This window comes from Primulina eburnea, chromosome 2 (assembly GCF_022965805.1).
Source record: "Primulina eburnea isolate SZY01 chromosome 2, ASM2296580v1, whole genome shotgun sequence".
Lineage (NCBI taxonomy): Eukaryota > Viridiplantae > Streptophyta > Magnoliopsida > Lamiales > Gesneriaceae > Primulina > Primulina eburnea.
Window position 1 is genome coordinate 43899092 of NC_133102.1, and position 20412 is coordinate 43919503.

General features: G+C 33.3%; 3 protein-coding genes across 3 annotated transcripts; 1 reads left to right on the forward strand and 2 right to left on the reverse strand.

The window, feature by feature from the left end:
- Positions 1-1898: 1898 nt before the first annotated feature.
- Positions 1899-6727, forward strand: LOC140823467 (uncharacterized). The gene is made up of 2 exons (XM_073184831.1): positions 1899-3087; positions 6093-6727. The coding sequence occupies exon 1, from the start codon at positions 2167-2169 to the stop codon at positions 3067-3069; it is 903 nt and encodes a 300-aa protein (XP_073040932.1). The 5' UTR covers positions 1899-2166; the 3' UTR covers positions 3070-3087; positions 6093-6727.
- On the reverse strand, positions 5311-9378 carry LOC140823468 (thymidylate kinase). Its single transcript, XM_073184832.1, has 9 exons — positions 9363-9378; positions 9220-9280; positions 8643-8749; positions 8493-8546; positions 7884-8225; positions 7577-7688; positions 7395-7454; positions 5833-5937; positions 5311-5615 (listed from the first exon to the last, which is right to left on the reverse strand). Exons 4-9 carry the CDS (start codon positions 8528-8530, stop codon positions 5499-5501), a joined length of 774 nt encoding a protein of 257 aa, XP_073040933.1. The 5' UTR covers positions 8531-8546; positions 8643-8749; positions 9220-9280; positions 9363-9378; the 3' UTR covers positions 5311-5498.
- Positions 9379-11140: 1762 nt separating this feature from the next.
- Positions 11141-13357, reverse strand: LOC140824764 (lysine histidine transporter 1-like). Its single transcript, XM_073186317.1, has 7 exons — positions 13032-13357; positions 12555-12938; positions 12053-12446; positions 11867-11972; positions 11694-11785; positions 11538-11606; positions 11141-11432 (listed from the first exon to the last, which is right to left on the reverse strand). Exons 1-7 carry the CDS (start codon positions 13232-13234, stop codon positions 11334-11336), a joined length of 1347 nt encoding a protein of 448 aa, XP_073042418.1. The 5' UTR covers positions 13235-13357; the 3' UTR covers positions 11141-11333.
- Positions 13358-20412: the final 7055 nt, after the last annotated feature.

Below are 20412 nucleotides of genomic sequence, written 5' to 3' on the forward strand. Positions count from 1 at the left end.
GAGAAATATCTCAAACTCACATCTTCATTTTTCATTTCTATTAAAAATAATATCAATACATACACTAATTAATTCATTCTTTTCTCTTCTATATGTATTTATTTTTCTTTTTACTTTTCTTTTTACCTTTTTTTGGAAAAAAAAAATTATTGCTAACAATATTTTTAAATTAAATTTATTATCATCGTTTATTTTATTTTTCGAGCTATAGTATAAAAAACCTCACAATTTAAAATTATAGATATTAAAAATTTTAATGAAAATTTATCACACTACATAACAAAAAAATATAGTATTTTATTTGCTTGTAAATTGAAAAATATTTTATTTTTAATAAATAAAATTTATTTTTTATTTAATTATTATATAACCTTTTATGTTTAATAATTTTCTATAATTTTAGCTAATCTACATCTTAATTTTAATTATAATTCAAAATATTTTAAATAAATAAAAAATATTCATATTCAACTGTTAGTTCAAAGAAATAAAAAAAAACCCAAACGATAAATTGCAAAATTCATAAGGTTTTACGAAAAAATTTACAAATGCCAACAAAAGTTTTGTAACGTAAATCCGCAAGATTACGTGAAGATTTTTATAAATATACTAGATTATACAAAAGTTTCCAGAATTTATAAACTCCAACAAATCAATCATTCTAAAAAAAAATCAACAAATCTCCGCAACTAATATACGCATTTGAATTTTTCCATTCACTTCCCTTGTATCCAACAACATATATATATATATATATATACACACACACACACAAAGATTCGTATATTGATTTTTGAATGTGATTCCACCGATTAAAAAAAAAAATTCCCAATAATTTCGAAGCAGATAGGATGGGGGCAGAAGATGAAAGCTCCACCATTCCAATTATCAAACAGAGAGGGACTTTTAAAATATACATAAAGTGACACGCAATCCATTCACTTTCCACTGCTTGACGTACGTGTTCTCCTTTTAATTGGTTACTACAACCCAACCTATTTCTAACACACACACATCTATCTCACATCTTTACATAGCCAATGATTTTATGCCACGCACCTCCCTGGTCTCCTAATTCTTATTACATTTTTTTTTGTTTGGTCGATATTGATAATTATTCACTCACGCATTAATTTTCAACTGAAAAGAACAATCATATGATATTTCAGTCAAATCAAAATTTATTGAAAAAACAAACTTTATTTGTTTGATCTATTTTAAAAACTAAATGTAGAAACTGAACTATATAATTAGATACAAATTACTAAAAAAAATGTAAAAGTTTGTTAAATTACACCGGTTTTTTCGAACTAAACGAGTTGGATTGAGTCGGAAATTTGTATATGCGTTTAGCTTAGTCGAATGACTCTTAAACTGGCCGAGTTTAGTAGGTTCCTGAACCTGTTGTCATACCTAATTTTCACGAAACCACCAATATTCCAATTTTATGTTGGAATATTTAGTCAAATTTGGGTAATCGGCCATTGATGATACTTGTCCCTTCTAGCATATTAATCCAATTAACTTGATTGTCATATTTGGATGATTCCATTAAAATGACTCTGAGGCCATAATTTTCTCCAAAGAATATCTTATGATTCAACTCACCTTAATGGTAAAAACTTAAGTCAGACGATCTCACATATCGTATTTGAGAGACATATATCTTATTTGAGTCATTCATAAAAAAATATATTATTTTTTATTGTGAATATCGATAGAATTGATTCGTGTCACAGATAAAAATTCGTGAGATTACCTCATAAAAGACCTATCGAAAAAAAAAATGTAATATGATGTGGATGAAATTGTTTTCCAAAGTTTGTTTAATTAATGGAGAAACTAGCTAGGCCAAAGAGATTAAACTGAAAACATACAGCTGTCTCATTTCTGGAACTTTCACAGTACACTCCCATGATTCCTTTAGCTAGGGTTAGGTGTCTGTATCTTTTCTTCTTTCCCATTGGTCCACTCTTGCATCGATCTTCCCTTTCATGGCCTCCCACGTGTCTTTGTATTGAACGCTTTTTTTTTTATGCTGTGGTGACCTTGTGACAGCATTTAATATTTCCCTTTTCTCCAGATTCCTGTTGTTCAATCGTCGAGGTGTTATATTTGAAGATCATGCGTACATGCACTGATATATACATATATATCCATTGATACATGCGTGGTTTTGAGGCAAAAGCTTCGAAATCGAGGGAGGATGGTGGTCAGTACTCGGTGATGAACTGGGTAATGCTGAGGTTTCGGCCCATTGCTCCCAAGCCAGTAGCCGGAGATCAGTTGATCTCCGGCGGCGCCGTGGATCCGAGCAGGAGAAACGATTCCGCCAAAACCGCTGGACGAACTAAGAGAAGGTACGTTAGAGTTCGTGGCAGGCAAAACAAACAACCGGTGACAAGAAAATTCAGCGACGGAGAAAAATCAGGGGTCGAAGATGAATCCCAGGAAAAAGATAAGGTGACCCTCCAACTGCTGCCGGCGCCCGAGAGATCAGAAGACGATAATTCTTTCGGTATCATAAGCTTTCAAAAAAATCAAGAAAATACATCGATATTCATGTATGGTGATTCGGATCCGTCGTCTAAGTTATGTAACAGCATCATAAATCACAACGCGGTCGATTCCGGCACCGTAACATCCGACCGATCCGGCTCTGTGGCTGAGACGTGGATAATCGTAGAGCGAGTGACGGATGCGTACGCAGATAGTTCCGCGGGAGTAGGTTTAGGGTTTTCGGACTGGGAAAAGATCAATAATCTGGAGATGGACACGTGTCCCGGGTTCGTTTCGGACTGTACAAACAAGGTGGTCTGGGTGAATGAAGCCTGCAGAAAGATGATCCAGGACGGCGAAGAAGACGCGACAGTGGCTCACAAGGTGAGGCTGGCGGTGAAGGAGAAGCTGCCCCATTACTGGCCATCGTTTGCATGCCGGGTCCGGTTGATGCAGCAAAAACCCAAGAGGTCGACGACAGTGGCATGCGACGTGTGGAGAATGGAAAACGCAGGGTTTGCATGGAAACTGGATGTAACCACTGCGCTCGGTTTAACAACTTTCCGATGAAGGAACAAGATTCTCCAGGTGATTAATCATCAGTTTTAATTTTACTTTTAAAAGGAATATATAATTTTTCGAAAACATCAAGAAACCGCTTGGTGTGAAGATGAGATTCAACGTCTTTATATCATTCTGCGTTTGATTCAAGTTTATTTTACAATAACATTAAATTAAGAATTAAGTATTTTATAAAAATCTCTCAATTTATTATCCATCACACGAGCCAAGTGGTATGTGAAAGTCACCCACTATGACATACCCGATGTTGAAGCCTGAAAAAAACATAGCTATAAAAAAAACATGCTGATTTACACAAAAAATAGAAAAATATAGAGAAAGGAACTTGGTATATTTTTTTGTTCGATTTCAACCAACAAATCAATCAAATCTTCGCATACCTTGTTCATCTAGGACGAAATTTAAAAAGGGTAAATGGGAATATATTTCCAAATATGAGAAATGCATAATTGAATTGGGAATATTTCACCCTATCTCATGGGACAATGTCCCAATGAGAAGATCAAAAATCCAGTTTTAACCACACATATGCAGGGTCCATTGAATTGGAATCCGATTTTTTTAAGTCAACTTTCTACCATATTTGGAGGCATAAATTATGGAATTTGCCCGAAAAGAGATGCAGACCGTGGTAAAGAGATGACTTTTGTTCGTTGCCTCATTCCGATAAGTCGCCAAAAAAAATTCCAAATGAATGATTTGTCATATTAGACGTTAGGATGATCCTATCAAGCCAAAAAAAAAAAGCCTGAGTACACTACCCTTCGTTGAGCCAACCCATTTCGCCAAATAAAATATGTGAGTTTGCTTGGAAATAATTTCTCAACCCTCCAAATTATACTTAACTAGTCGAGTCGAGTCGATCCGTCCCACCATCTGAGATATATAAGTTGAATTGATAATTTTGTAACCCACCAAAAAAGCAGGCCAACCTCTTCCACTAATCCGTTTTGACATCTTGTCATCAACATACATGTGTTCGGACTTCAATTTTTGCTTTGTAAACAATTGAATTTTATATAATTGTCATGATATATACGTATCTAAGATATTGATGCATAGAGCCGTTGACTCGGCATTTTGTTATTTTGGGAGCTAAATTTTATTAAAAAAATTATTGATAAAAACTCGAAAAGTCCAGATACCCCTTATATTATGTCAAATTCCTTTAATGTATATATATTTTTATTTATTTATTATATATTTTGAATATCAAGCTTGCAAATAATGATACAAAAATTTATTATATTAATATAGTAAATTTGATTGAATAAACACACTCCAACTTTAATAGAGGACATCTGATTATATTTTAATTTAAAAAGCAATAGCGTGAAAAAAATGAATGGATATTATTATTATTATTATTATTATTATTATTATTATTATTATTATTATTATTATTATTATTATTTAAAAATCGAATTATTCATATTATTTTCGTTAGTGTATACCTTTTAAATTTTTTCGTTTTAAACTAATATATTTATTAGAAATTAATTTGTAAATATGCATTTACTTTAATAATTAAAATAATAATAATATTTTGAATGTTAATGTTAAATAAAGTCTAGTAATAATTACAATATTATTTTTTAAAAAATAATTATAAATATTCTTAAAATAATTTGATAGATAATTAAATATTTATAATTATAATTTACATTTATTAAAATTAATTTAAATCAATAAACAAAATAAATTAGAATTTAATAAATTTCATTTGTTTAAGTAAGAACAAGCCTAAGGTCCAGGAACTCGGTGACCAATTTCATTTGTTCTCGATATACAGTAGAAATAAAAATTGCATGTTGTGCGTGCCGAATTATTTTGTTATCCTGTATTTTCCCTGAGCCTGAGACACTTCCAAATTTTAGGTATTTACCCTTTAGACCTTTGGCCATTCCTTTGATTAGAACAAGGCTATAACCATGCACTCAATTAATCATAGTTTTTGTTCCTATGGCACAACAAATATATTTTTACTGATGAATCTTGAACAGTATACATCTTTTAGAAGTAAAATTTTTCTGTGTCATGATCTATACCTACCAATTTTTTTTACTTGCTCATCGTGAAACCATTTCTACCATTTCTACCCAAAAGTCATGGATTTCGATCAAAACACAAGCATGTAGTCAAAGCATGGTATCGATCCTATGGCATCTGAAACAGAGGTGTGAATCTAATTTCATCATGCCCTTCAAGACCAATAAAATACAACGAACGAACACAAATAACACACTTCTTATGACGCCAATACAGTAATAACTGTTAAATCATATCAGATTTATGTTTAAACAAACAGTAGCAGATAAAAACAAACCATGGGAGGTAGCACTGAAGACGTGAACTTTGAGAGGATAATCATGCGAGTTGGGCCAAAGTAACATAAAATTAACCAAGAGCACGAGTACCTAGTATGCCCACAGCTCCAAAAGAGGCTTCCCTTCTTGGCAAACAGTCACAGATTCCATAGCCATTTGCCTCAGCTGTTTCTCAACCTCTTCAATGGGAAGGGTTGCATCTATAACCTATAATAGAGGGGAAAACCAGACCAGGTTAAGCATAGGATTACCATCCAACAAGCCCAGTCTATTTACTATTAAGCAATTGAATCAACTGATTATTACTGGATGGCTAATCATAATAGTAAGCATCATCACAGTTTATGCAGATCCATAATTGATTTAAAGTTCACTGGCGGCACAATGAGAATTAAAATCAAGAAAAGTGGAGAAAAGAAATTACCTTCCACGTGGCATCCCGAAGTGTTTGATATGATTGAGCTACTCGTTTTTGAAATTCAAGCTGCTCATATTTCTCACCTCCATAACCTCCTCTCTTGGCTGCATTCTAAAATTTATTCACATGTTTTGTCAGCTAAATTTAACAGGGAAAAGAATACTGATAAGTGCAAGAATTGCACTTAATTTAAATGATAATCCATTTGAATTATGTTAGTTTTGGAAAGAATTATGTTTGATATTTGTTGTTTTTGTGTCGTGTAGGAGATGAAAAATTATTGGATGATTGCTGGCGATTAGAGGTTTTTGATTGTGAAATATTGATGGACTAGCGCCACAGCTCCAAAGAACAAGCGCCGCAACGCTAAGGCTTCACAGGAGGGAAAGAAAAGTTGCAGCACTACAACTCAGCGCCGCAGCGTCAGGATTACCGAAGCTCAAGCGCCGCGGCGCTAAATCTGGGATTGCAGAATGCTTTACGGGCGTCTAGGCGTTGATTGACAAGCGCCGCGGCGCTAAGGCGTGCAAGAAAAGATAATTGGGCTTATTTTACGGGCTCGAGAAAAGGAAGAAGTGGGGTTTCAGAGGAGGGGAAGCCATTTTTGGAGAGAGAAAGACGTGAGAAACAAGAAGCACACATTGGAGAAGGATTTAGAACACAAGGATTGATCTCAAAGACGAAGAACGACGAATCTGGGGATAGAGACGCCACTTCGGATTTGTTATCTAGTCTTCCGCCTTTTAAATTCTTGTATTGAGATGTCTAAATCTTCAAACATGCTATGTTTTAGTTTAGGTTTCGTTATGAACTAACTTTTCAATTCTAGAGGATGATACAATTTTATTGACACGATAATTTTGACTATGTTGATTATACGATTGAATTCCTGTTAGTTTAATTGTGTTTTCTAGTTCATTATCAATTTCAATTTACTGGTCATAAATTGATTGTTATTTTATTAATTCTACAACTCAAAAGAAGGACTAGAATTATAGATCATTAGAGACACATCGTTAAATGTTTATACTGTTCAGAAAGCGTATAACTTTAACGAGATTTAGGTAAGATCATCGTTTGAATCTAAATTTGAACTTTAATCGAAGTTTGAATGATTAACTTTATTTGTCACTTGGGAAAAGCGGAATAAAATAATTAAGTGTTCTTGGTTATTAAATGAATGAAATCCATGAATATAAATTCAACCGGGAATAGAAATCGTGGAAATTAAGTGAAATCAATTCTCTAGATATTTTCTCTCATTGATATTTGCTCCACTCGGTTCTTCGACTCATATTTATGTTCAACTAATTCGCTTTAAGTAGACCAAACTTTTTATTGATTCTTCTAGATAAAGTCGTGACTATTTTAATTACAAGCACTAATATACTTTTATACATACACTCCTCGTGGGAACGATAATTTATTCTCTTATATTAAAACTTGACAACCGCGCTTGCGAGTGGAAAATACGCAACAAGTACCCCGAGTGTCATTAAAACAAAATATGATCGATGCAATGAAATATCATAAACCACGAAATATGTTTCCGGTAAAACATGATATACCTCTGGTGATATGTCAAGGTATACCACTAGATCTGGGGCCAGCAATCCTGCCTCTGGAGCCTGCAAGAATAAGAGAATAATTTAAGTAAGTAATTTGCAAGTTCTAAAGATCCCTGCCCCTAGTCTAAGTTCAATGTATAGTTTAGACAAAATAAAAGGTAGTACGACAACTAGCACCCGACCTTACACCACTCCATATCAAGTCCTTTGGCAGATGAGAAAGCAACTCCAGAAAAAGAATAACGGTCAACTACAAGTGTGGTTCCACTTCTCAGTTTAGACTCCATTAATGATCTATGTTATGAAGTCAATGATCAAACAAAAACGTTGATAAAATTGTAAACGCAAAAAAAAAAAAAAACAAAATGAATATCATCAGAAAGGTGATAAATATAATCGCAACTAAATAGTAGGCATCAAGCACATAACAATCAAGTATACAAGTTCATCAGTAATAAGGATCAATATAACACAAATAAGTGAACTAACCTCTTCTCCCAGCGATTCGCACTGAAGAGGAGATGGATGGCACGATCATCCAGATGAGATTTGTTGGCAAGATAGGAAGAAATCATCTGTCCAACACCAGTATCTCTATCAGGGAATCTCCATGACTCAACTGAATGACCTAACTCTTGTAGGTAGGAAAGCAATCTACCACATTGAGATGTCTTGCCGCAACGATCCAATCCTTCTAGAACAATTAATGTGCCCCTGGAATCACTTTTGTGTTTGTTTTCCATATGAATTCTTCTCAAAGAGCACTTCAATGGAAACTTATAATTTATCCGAGGACTTGGTGATCGTACCGCTGCTATCGTTGAAAATTTTCTGAAAGACAACAAAAACAGCAATCAAATCAAAATAAATATAGATCACCGACAACCCATATATCTAAACAAACCCCAAAAAGACTCACAGCCTAATTAAATTTCCAACAAAATCAGAAGCCCCATATAAGTAGAAATTCAAAACCCACAGAGACATTTCGCCAAACATCTAGCAAAATACCGCTTTGCAACGGAAAATTAGCTCAATATCCAGACAAAACAACAAATCAACAAGTAATAAGCAAAAATCGCATACGATGGAACTTACAAAGCCTTAAAAACGGTGAAATGGCAGGTATGTTGCATGCCCTGATCGAGAATCCTACAAACAATTAGTTTATTAGGATTTTTCAAAAAAAACAAAATCAATCAAGAAATAAACATGATGAATCTAGTCAACCGACAAACGAACTCTCACCTCTTCTCGTGAAGCGACGCGTACGCTCATAGCATAGAAAAGCTATTACTTGATACAAATCCAATACACAGAGGACAAAGTGAAGGGAGTTGAGAGGGTTTTTGCGCCTATATTTGATATGTATCTCACATAATCAGATTATAATTAACCAAATAAATGTTATATTTTATAAGGCATGCTTCCCAAAGAATTCATGAGAAAGTGGTAACTTATGGGTTTTTGGTTAAAAAATAGGCAAAAACTTACGTGAGACGGTCTCACATGTCGTATTTTGTGAGTCGCATATCTTATTTGGGTCATCCATTAAAAAGTATTAATTTTTATGTTAAGAGTATAACTTTTTATTGTGAATATCGGTAGGGTTGATCTTTCTCACAGATAAAGATTCGTGAGACCGTGTCACCGCTGTTGTTCAACAAAACCGTTGCTTATATTAGTGACGGTTACATACAAACCGTCGCTAATTTAAAAAAAGGTTTAACTTAACCGTCGCAGAATGAAAGTGACAGTTTTTAAAAAACTCATGCATAAATAAATTACTAAGCTAAATTTTCCGTCAAGAAAACGTTTTAAAAACCTGACGTGCGCGAAGATATGTAGATCCACGTAACGCTGGAAAATCACACCGACGAGCAAATCTACGAAATTAATACGAAAAAATGTTAGTACAAAGTAAAAAAACCGAAACTGCGAAAAAAATTGAGAGAATTTCGCTACTACCAGAGAAGAAAGGCGAAAATCGCTGAAGAAAATGTTCGCGAACTTGGTATATATAGAATCAGGCGAAAATCGCGGAAGAAAATGTTCGCGAAATTGGTATATATAGAATCATAGCGACGGTTTTGGAAATACTGTCGCCATTAGCGACGGTTTTATTTTACACTGTCGCCAATAGCGACGGTTTCTGAAAAACGGTCGCCGATGTCGTCGATCTCGCGCGGCGACGGTTTATACTTACTGTCGCTATTGGCGACGATAAAATTAAACGTCGCTAATAGCGACTCTCTTTGAAAACTGTCGTTATCTCTTATAATAGCGACGGGTTTAATAAACCGTCGCCGATGTCACTGATAGCGATAGTTATACTAGCGACAGTCTATGAGAACCGTCGTTATCTCTTAATATTTTAATTTAAAAAATGTATAATTTTTATTTTAAAAATAGAAAAACACTCTTTATTTTATTTTTTACGAAATATACGCATCGAATGTGCCACCGATCTATTAGTTACCATAATAGAAGTTGGGATGTTGGTTGAATTTGATATGCTAACACAGAATGAGTGATTTAGTGTTCCTTCGTACCATATGGTTTGCTCCATCCAACTAAGAAATTTTCTTATGTGACTTTTGTTTATTCCAGAAGAAAATTGTTAGAACTAGTTCTCAAACTTGTTATCTCATTTCAAATTTGAACTATTGATATCAAATGAGTTACAAATCGTGGCAGTATACAAATATTACTATAATAGAATCTATATGTTATTGAAATTCTAATACATTATGTCATAACATAATACAAAATTTCCTTTCATTGCGACTACACTGGGACAGGCAAACACCAACGCCAAGAAACTATATTGTAACAAATTTATATATATATATATATATATATATATATATATATATATATATATATATATAATATGAATGATGTGCAAAGTTTTTATATTATTATTATTATGGTATTTTCAATTGTAAAACATTAAGAATTGTGCCTGAGAAAAGTATATTATATAATAATATAATAATAATAGAATTATTTTTTAGAGTTGAGAAAAACAAACATGATATGATGATTGTATTTTGTTAATGTGAAAATTGAAGTTAAAATGTAATTTTTTAAAATAATAATAATAATAATAATAATAATAATAATAATAATAATAATAATAATAATAATAATAATAATAATAATAATAATAAAGCGTATAGATCCTGATATTCATCCCGAAATGAAAACATCTACCGAGAAAAACAAACAAACTTTGCTACATCTGAACCATATTCTGATCATTATTGGATAAAATGACAATTCTCATCATAATATAATAAATTATACTATATTTTAAATTTCAATGCTTATTATTAAAAAAAAATTCCTTTGAAAAGTAAATATAATAGTACATCACAATGCAATAAATTATACTATTTTTTAAATTTCAATGCTTATTATTAAAAATAAATGAATCAACCAACATTTAACTACTTATTAGAGTTGTCAGAATGAGTCGGTCTCCTTCATATATATGTTTTGAGATTGTCGTTTCTTCGTAGTCGTAGACTCGTCTTAGTCACCCGCCAATTCGGTGAGTGGAGAAAACCTCGCCCCGACCCATATTATCTTGTTAGATTAAGTGATTACAATTCACATGTGTCCGGAAAGCTTGTGTCAGTTGTGTGATAGATAGTATAGATGAGAACTATACTCGCCAGATATAGAAAGTCTTTACAGAAAAAAATTCACAAAACAGTAAAGTTGATTCGTTAAACATCTAATTTACCAGGAAAAAAGGCTGTTTTATTTCAATAATATGCTCACTGGCACCCTTTTTCAATCACCTCAGTCTAAAAACCAGAAGATAAAATGTTGCAATTTTCTGCACGCCACACAACAAATGCTGGAAAAAAATTTACCCACAACCATCAAAATAAAACCAAGAATTTGTACATCTTTGCTTGGATAATGATCTTATGAGTAGAATTTGTACGTCTTTGCTTGGATAATGATCTGCCTCAGTCCTCCGATTGGCGCCACGACCATCAAAATAACACCAAGAACTATGCAAATCTGAAATTCATTGATCCCAAATTCAGAAAAATCATCAGCTTCAGCTTAATACATGCCAAGAAAACAAATATCAAGAATAGTGAATAGAGTTCGACTTGAACTTACCCAATTAGTAAACCAGGAGAGGCTGAACTTCCTTGGCTTGCAAATTGCTAGCCAAATGATGCAGGGGAGCTGAAACAGGGTGTGAGTTTTCGTGTTAGTGACTCAGAAGATCAAAAACAGATGAGAGTTATGTTAAGACACTGTGAGTTTGCTTACAAAGTATGTGGTCGGTGCGAAAGCGAAGCCTCCGAAGAATGAAAGAAGCCCACCAAAGGATGGGAAGGTGATGCCAACGAACATTGTGAGTGCTGAAATCAAGAGAAGCAACAATGTTTGAAATGGGCACATCCAAAGTTGCAGAACATTTACAGGATCTATCACAAACTTACCGACGTATATGTTTCTTGTAATGAAACGCAAGTACCACGTTGGCCTGAATCTTAGCTTCTTTACTAGGGCGGTCTCTATCATGTCGAAAACTGGCATCGCATAGACCTGCACCGACCGCGCATCATCAGAATTCTGAACTAACTATAAACGAAAGAAAATAAGAGAAAATTCAGCTGCCTGCTCACCTGGTAGCTCCCTCTAACATGTACCACAACAAACATGTTGGCCATGGCAATGAGCCCCACAGGTTTATTCAAAGAGATCAGGATATTGTCCTCTACCGCGTTGCCATACATCCAATATCCAATAAGCGCGACGGGGAAATAGCAAAGGGCGACAATAATGTAAGCAACGAGCACTCCCCTCCACATAGGTTTCTTCGAAGGCTTCTCAGGTGTCGAAGGAATGCTGGCCTGAATTTCCAACACAACATTGTGACCCGCATAGGCGAAAGCTACGTTGCCCAAGGCAGCGAAAAAGTTCAAGATTGCACCGGCTGCTGACTTAGCTTTATAGCCATATTGCACGTCAGGTTGCACACCCTTGTCAACCGCAGCCCCCCAAGCAATCGTAGAGTAACTGCAGAACATAAAAACGGTCGAATCAGGATTACGCCATTATAAGAAATACCGAAACTTTTTCTGGAGATTGATTTGTTGAATGAGGATAAAGAATCTTGTTACACACCTCAAGGACATGACTGTTGCTGCCAGAGAAACACCGCAGATCGAATTGAAATTTGGAAAGTGGGAGAGCACAAAGTGGGCAGAGGCGAAGATCATGATAAAGTATGTAAGCTTGATATCTTTGCAATCTTGGCAGACCAAATCATGAAATTTCTTCAGTGATTTTCCTCCAGTAACCATGTAAACTATGTCCACTCCAACCTCAACAATCAACTGTTGAGGAACCACAATCCACAGACCAAGCTTCTCGCCGAAAGCATGCTGTCCCAGTTCATGGTATCTGTCGAAACGTTTCCCCGGGACCATTTCATGCATTTCAACCATTTGCCACAAAGTGTACAGAGTGACTATCCAAGATGTCACCAGTACTGTTACTCCAGGACCCCTGAAAATAATTCACATACACAAAAAGAAGTGAAATCTTTGATGTTTCCGTTCAAAATTTTGATTTTATCAACTGGGATGTTCTTTCTTTTACCATCCTAGATTGGACATGGCGTAAGGTAGACCGAGGACTCCGGCTCCGACGATGGCGGTGACATTGTGGAAGGCGGAGTACCACCATTTTGCGTTTCTTGAAGAGGTGATCGGAAGCCATGCATCTATTGCCCTCTCTTCTTGAGTTCTATTGTCCACCTGTGTGTAGTTTTGGTGTTGATCAGCAGGAGCTTCGGTTCCCATGGTGTAAGCAATGATCAATCAAAGAAAACCCAGAAATTCTGAGAGGATCGAATATGCGGAAACTCGAGATCCAAATCATTTTATAACAAATTCTAACCGACATTTTTCTTTGATTTCATAAAATCAAACTTGGACTTTGACGAATAAAAACACATTTAAAAAATTGGCAACTAAGGCCTTCTTACAGCTATTTTTCTCCTGGCTATGAAATTTGGTCGGTCCCAACTTTACTTGCGTACACACACACACACCGTGTCGAAAGTCCTCACGATTTGCTAGCATGGCATTCCTCCTAGGAAACCTCGTCGTTTCATTTTGTTGTACAAGGTTGACGTGTACTAAAAATATCTGATCCCCGCGCCGCGTTTCCCATCATCGTATTTCGAAATAATTCTGTGGGTGCAAGTTTATAAATTGTTTTCTTTGGTTCTGGTTCGGGGTTGGACATGCAAAAATGGGGCTGAATACACAAAAATAGAAGACCGGAGTGCTACCGACCTAGGCCAACTTACACAAGTTAGAATTTTCCCTACTTTCTAAAACTAGCGAAATCTTGCAAAGGAAAAAATATATTAAATTGTAATTATTTTTGGGCCAAATAATAGATAAAATGATCTATAAACTCATAGATTTAAATCCAAATTAATACATTTTATGTTGGTGGAAAACATATGAGCGCAAAGTTTTTTCAAGGAAAGAAAACTCGATCGTATTGTTTCAAAATATAATTGACTTGATGTTTTGTTTTGATTAAAAAAAATATTAAATTACCGTGATTTTTTGTTTTTTTTTCAAAATAATTAATTATGTAATACTTATAATGAAAAAAACGAGTGATTTCGATTAATTTTTAAATTCATTGGTTTTTAAAAAGGAACTGTATTAATTAATAATTGGTGAATTTTGAAAATTCGGCTATGGAATGAAACGTTGAATCCAAAAATCTTATGTATGGTCACACTCAACTTGCTTGTACATGCAAGTTGACAGCAGTAGGAGAGCGAGAAGAGCTGATGGAGATAGAAAATCACGCCTGAATCGAGATGATGATAAACAATATGATGAGAGTAGTAGATATAGAAATCGAGAAGAATATATATAGACTGAGTGATGTTAAGATGACAGTTCCATGTTTCTATGAGAGAGCCGATCCAAAAGATCAGTATTTTGATTGAGAGGAGATGATGAAGTGTATTTTTGAGGTCTCGGATTATTCGAAGCTACAAAGATAAAACAAGCTTATAGCGAATTTAGAATATTTGCCTCTGTTACTGAATTTTTTCATCCAAACAAATAAAAAATTTGAAATTCATCAATTTAAACACAAATTTTAGAAAAGGTTGAACTCGAACTTATTATAGATGAGGAATTTAGACTAAAAGTCTCTGTGAGAAATTCAAAAATTTGGTTAAAATAAACTAACAGACAAAAATTTTGGGTTTCTCAATCATTCAACCTTTTCCTGTTTCGAGTATTTAAAAACGACATATTTCGATTTTTAGGTTAAAAAACAAAAGAATAAAAAATCGATCAGTTTTAAAATGTTTATTTTTTTGTTGCATTATTGATTATACACCTGAAGACAAACACATGCCTTAAGGCCTACAGGTACTCAAATAATCAAATTTTCAGGCTTTAGAAAATTTGCGTCTCCTTTCCATTCGTTTCCCTTCTCTTTCTGTCTTCATTTTTTCTTGTCACTTTTCTAATCTTTTCCTAAGACATGTAATAATATTTTTCCTACTTATTTCAAGTTTTTAAAATTTGATTGTCCTAAATTTATGAAGGTAGTGTTTGGATTTAAGGAATTTATGTCTAATGATTTTCAAATTCATCTATTGCTAATCTATGTAAATACAATAATAATGACAATGTATCTGAATTATAACTAAGACGAGTGTCGTTTTAAATTCATATTTCAAATTCTCCGTCAAATAAAATAGTTCGTTCCAAATCAAATCCTCTCATTGAAGCACAACTTAAAATAATTTTGCTTTAGAAACATTCAATCTTAATTAGTATATTAAAACTTCAACTAGCTTTTGATTCAATCTATGCCTTGAACGAAAAAACCGAAACATGTTATGAAAATCAATCCGAAATAAAAATAATTCGGATATCGGATTAGATATTTATGAAACTGAAAATCGAAAAATCAAATCGAAGTATTATAAAATCGAACCAAACCGAAATGTCCAATTAACAACTCAATATATCGGTGTTTATTATTATTATTATTATTAATTTTTTTTTTTGAACGGAAATCATGAATATTATTAAGAACCAAGAGAATTACAATCTTCATTCAAAACATCAAGGGACGAACATAGAAACAAGATACCCTAGCAAGGTTGTGGGCAACCTTGTTTGCTTGTCTAGGTGTGAAACATGCACATAAAGATGGTGGTTGACGAAGTACTTTACGATACTCTGAGATAATTGCACCAAATTCTGAGTCATCTTCACTTTCCGAGGTTATTGCCTCAACAACTATTTTAGAATTGGACTCTGATGATACCCCCATAAGAGCCCGGATCATGAATGACCTGGGAAACTAAATGAATAGCCCAAATCAGAGTCAATATACAGAGCACTATTATCAGCAACCGGACATGGAGACGCCTGGAACATTCTCTTCCCGGGCAATCAAGAGCCCGGGCTCTCACACAAGCTCTCATGTACTTTACCACCCAGGCTACCTCGAAAATTGTATCGCACTCGAAGATGATTGATATTGGCAATCTTATCTGTCAGAACAACAGGAGTTTGTCATGTGAGAAAAGTCATCAGAAAGTATGGCAGTCGACTTGCCATACTTAGTAGGTGGTACTGAAAACTAGGTAATGATGAGATTTACTACTATAAATAGCAGGTATATTCTCATTTACAGATTCTGAAAACTTTTAACTCTCAAGCACATATATTCTCACATATGTTGCTTGTGTTCTTCGTCTTCAACCTGCTGACTTTAGCATCGGAATGACTACGCTGGACACTCCTCTGGCGCCCAATCCCAAGTTCCTTTCTTGGCAGGTGTTATCGAAGCCATTACTTTCACTCAAATTCCTAAATTATAAATCACTTTCACTATCATGTGGATCGCCCACTTATATCTAACCCGATTCACTCGGATATCATCAGACTCAAAGATTACATCTTGAAAACATTCATGCCTTCAACCTAGCTAAGAGCATCTTTGAATATCATTGCTTCTGCATCTTTAATTCCTACTCTTCCAAGGAACACATTGGTTTTAGCCGAGATAAATAGTCTGCATGAGCCTCAAAGGACCATTTTCATCCCGATATTTCTTGAACCATTATGTACTGATGCGTCGACGTTGCATTTTAGTGCTTGAGCTTGTGGTTTTTGCCCGGTAACTCTCTCCTCATCCTGCTGGTTTGTTATATCTTGGGTTCCTTCAATGCTACGCACTGCTCTGCAATATGTCAAGAGTTGTAATGCTGAACTAACCACTGAGACAGTTGGTTTTACAATTCTGTTCTTTAGCTTGTCGTTTCGAGCCCTCCATATGCCACATAATACTATTGTTATATTTTCAAGAATGATGACATCTATTTTCTGAATAATTTGAACATCCATCAGACGAAACCACACTTGTCTATAAAATTAATCGTCTTTATTTTATTTTATTTCAATTTTTTTTAAAAAGTATCTATCCTTTATTGATTACTAGTATTTATCCCGTACATCGCACATGATGATATTACTAAAAATTAATGAAAAATGAATAGACATTTAAATTAATAAAATTATATAATTATAAAAAATATTTTTTCGTTAATTTTAAAAACTTTCTTAAATACAACGCATGTCGATTAATTTTTTTGACTAATAATCATTATCATATATCAAAAAAATTTAGATTGTGTTAGCCTCTGGCAATGATGCTTATCGTGTTTAGTGTATTGATATCGACCACCAACCTTAATACATAATCAATTCTTTAATTTTTGAGAAGCTATATATTATTATTTTTTAACATGTGATAAAAAATATATTTAAATCAAATGCAATACATTAAATGAGAAATACTTTTTTTAAATTCAATAATTTCATCTAAATCCACATTCACAAACAATTTGTGACATGACACGTGTTTGATACATTTTAATGATAACAATAATTGTTTCATCAATATCTTTATACAAATGAGTTGTGATTTTATCTACAAAATATGTTCATAATATACACAACAGCCTATTATTCCTAAAGAAAAATGAAATATGCGATTATAAATAAATTATGTATAAATCAGAAAAGTTATTTTATTAACATTTACTATGTATATTCCAAAACAATGCCAATAAATTTTGTAACGTCTCTCCTAATAAGATACGTACTTTCTTTAGAATTGGTTTAATCATTTTCATCACGAGACATTTATACTATCATGTATTCGTGAACTTTGTAATATATAAGAAAATTATCACATTAGTAAATATGCAATAACTAATTTTTTTTTACAAATATAAGAATAATATTTTTTTACTTCTCGATCATTAAAGTCAGATTTCAAACTTAATGTCTCGTTGTTTCCATATGTAAGTAGTTTATAACAACGAACAAATCTAAATTTAAACGAACATTACATCTTGGAAGGATTCAACTAAGATATGGTGCTGAAAAAATGAGTCATTTCAAAATTCAATTTTTGAGTAGATAAATAGTATAAATTGGTTTTTATTATAATATGCAATATTTCATTATTTATAATTTAAAATTCAAATAAGACATCTAAAGGGAAAAAATTATACATTGGATACTTTTGGCAGAATTATATCATACATCAACTCTTTGAAATTATAGAAATCTCGAATTGCATGCATTGAGTGTCAACATTTCTGATTATTAAGGGTAATATACATGTTTATTGAGGGTAATTAAATGTCCATTTGAAACTCTTTTGAATCTATTTTTTTTAATTTTCTTGGGCTCTCTTATTTGAATGTTTAAGAAGACAATTCAAGATATATAATATACATATAGCTTTGGAAGAAAACTACAATACATTAATTCTTTCAAATTAAGGTAATCTCGAAATAATATGCATTTGTGATAAAAAATTTATGATTATTAAATGGTAATTTAATGTCCATTGGAAAACCTTGTTATAATGATAATTTTTAATATTCAACCAATTTTATTTTTAGAAAATATTAAATTAACTAATTAAATATTGTATTTCTTTTTTAGTAACTAATTTGGACATGAAACTACTTAAAATAGCAAAATGTATTTTTGAATTTTGTACCTCACGAGTGATACTGAACATTGCAATCATTTGTATTTTAAGTTTATTTATAATGCTTTTAATTAAATTGATTAATATAATCAATGCAAAAAATTTAATATAATTTATGTTTTCAATAGAGTTTAGTTTCAGTTTGAATAAAAAAATAAAATACCATATAATACATATGTGTACTGCAATAAATGATCACTTCGATTATTGCTTGCATGATTATATCAATTCATTTAATTCAATTTTGAATTTAATTTTTTCATATTAATTCAAATGTAATATATATACATACATACATATATATATATATATATATATATATATATATATATATATATATATATAAGTGATGTTGAACATTGCAATTATTTGTATTTAAAATTTATTTATACAGTTTGTAATAAAAATTAAATATATCATAGTAATACAAATTATATCACAAAATAAATTGATTGATATAATCAATGCAAAAATTTTAATGTAGTTTATGTTTTCAACAGATATTAGTGTCAATTTAAATAAAAAATAAAAAACATATAATACATCTGTAATGCCCGAGAATTTAATTACTGTAATTTAAGATTAATCTGGGATGATTTCTGGATTGATTAAAGTGATTATAGACGGAACGGAGTAGACCTGGAAAGCCGCAAGGAAATATTAAAAGAGGTGTAAGAAGGGTCCCCGCGTACATGCGCGGCGTCGATGCGCGCACCTGCGCGGAGTGTCCAGAAACTTGCGCGCACATGCACGACTTAAAGACGCGCACATGCGCGCGGTATCCAGAAAGTTTGGCGCATATGCGCCGATTGGTGCGTGCATATGCGCGAGTGCCGATTGTCGAGACGATAAGTCTCGCGCATATGCGCGAGGTTGTGACGCGCATATGCGCGCGACATGCAGAACAAGGACAAGCCATTTGGCCTTAGTTGTGCTACGTGTGTATATATATGGATATGTATATATATGTATATACGATTCATTTCTTCAGAAAATAGGAAAAGGAAAGGAAAAAGGAACCGAGGGAAGATTCGGAGATTGTGAACAATCCGTCCGTTTGATTTTGAATCCGACTTCAATATTGAGTTCCTATCAACGTAGGCTACAACTGGACGTAAGTTTTGCTACGTTTTGACATGTTTTGAAATTATACTATTGTCAGAATTGAATAGGATTCATATATGATGTTCTTGTCATGTTAGACATCATAGAATCGAAGTCAGATTGAAAAACAGACTGCTTGTGGAATTGTTATGATTTTTGGAGTCGATTTGACTGAGAATTCATATCAGATATGTATTGTTATTGAGATTATGACTGGTATCGATATGGACTATGAGTCTGGTATTATATTTGTGATGTTTGGACTGACGGGGTTATCGAGACTGTATCGTTATACCGTCGAAACATCAGTTAATTGATATTGATCAGATTCGGTATTGATTTAAATTGCATCTTGATTCGATATTGATCAGAGTATGTGCTTTAATTTGAGTATTGATCAGAACAGGTATTGAATTGAGTTGTTTATTGATATTATATCTGTTCGATATTGTTATTACCAGATTGAGAATTGACCGAGATAGAGTCGGGACTTCTTCTTCTTCTTCTGAGCGAGAAGATAAAGGTATAAATTAATGTTGAGTTGGGATTGCACAACTCGAGTAAGGTTTGGCTCGAGTTTCCCTAAATCACATACTTGATTTTATTGCATTGACATTTGCAATGAATTGATTGATATAATTGTTCTCTTGAAATATAGATGACAGGTGCTAGACGAGTAGTCTTATGACAGAAGTGCCTGATAGTGGTGGGATCACCACGGGCACATTGCAAGATATCATGAGATATTGTATTGGCGGAAGTGCCATAGTCTGTCACTGGATAATTGGCTATCGATGTAGATAGAATT

Bases quoted from the DNA above. Each gene is read 5' to 3' on its own strand.
- LOC140823467 (XM_073184831.1), top strand. From the start codon at position 2,167: ATGCGTGGTTTTGAGGCAAAAGCTTCGAAATCGAGGGAGGATGGTGGT.
- LOC140823468 (XM_073184832.1), bottom strand. From the start codon at position 8,530: ATGCAACATACCTGCCATTTCACCGTTTTTAAGGCTTT. The intron at 8,226-8,492 runs GTAAGTTCCATC...GTTGTCTTTCAG, and splicing joins TTCACCGTTTTTAAGGCTTT to AAAATTTTCAACGATAGCAG. The intron at 5,938-7,394 runs GTATATCATGTT...AATAAATTTTAG, and splicing joins ACCTTGACATATCACCAGAG to AATGCAGCCAAGAGAGGAGG.
- LOC140824764 (XM_073186317.1), bottom strand. From the start codon at position 13,234: ATGGGAACCGAAGCTCCTGCTGATCAACACCAAAACTACACACAGGTG. The intron at 11,786-11,866 runs GTAAGTTTGTGA...TCTTGATTTCAG, and splicing joins TACAAGAAACATATACGTCG to CACTCACAATGTTCGTTGGC. The intron at 11,607-11,693 runs GTAAGCAAACTC...ACCCTGTTTCAG, and splicing joins TCGCACCGACCACATACTTT to CTCCCCTGCATCATTTGGCT.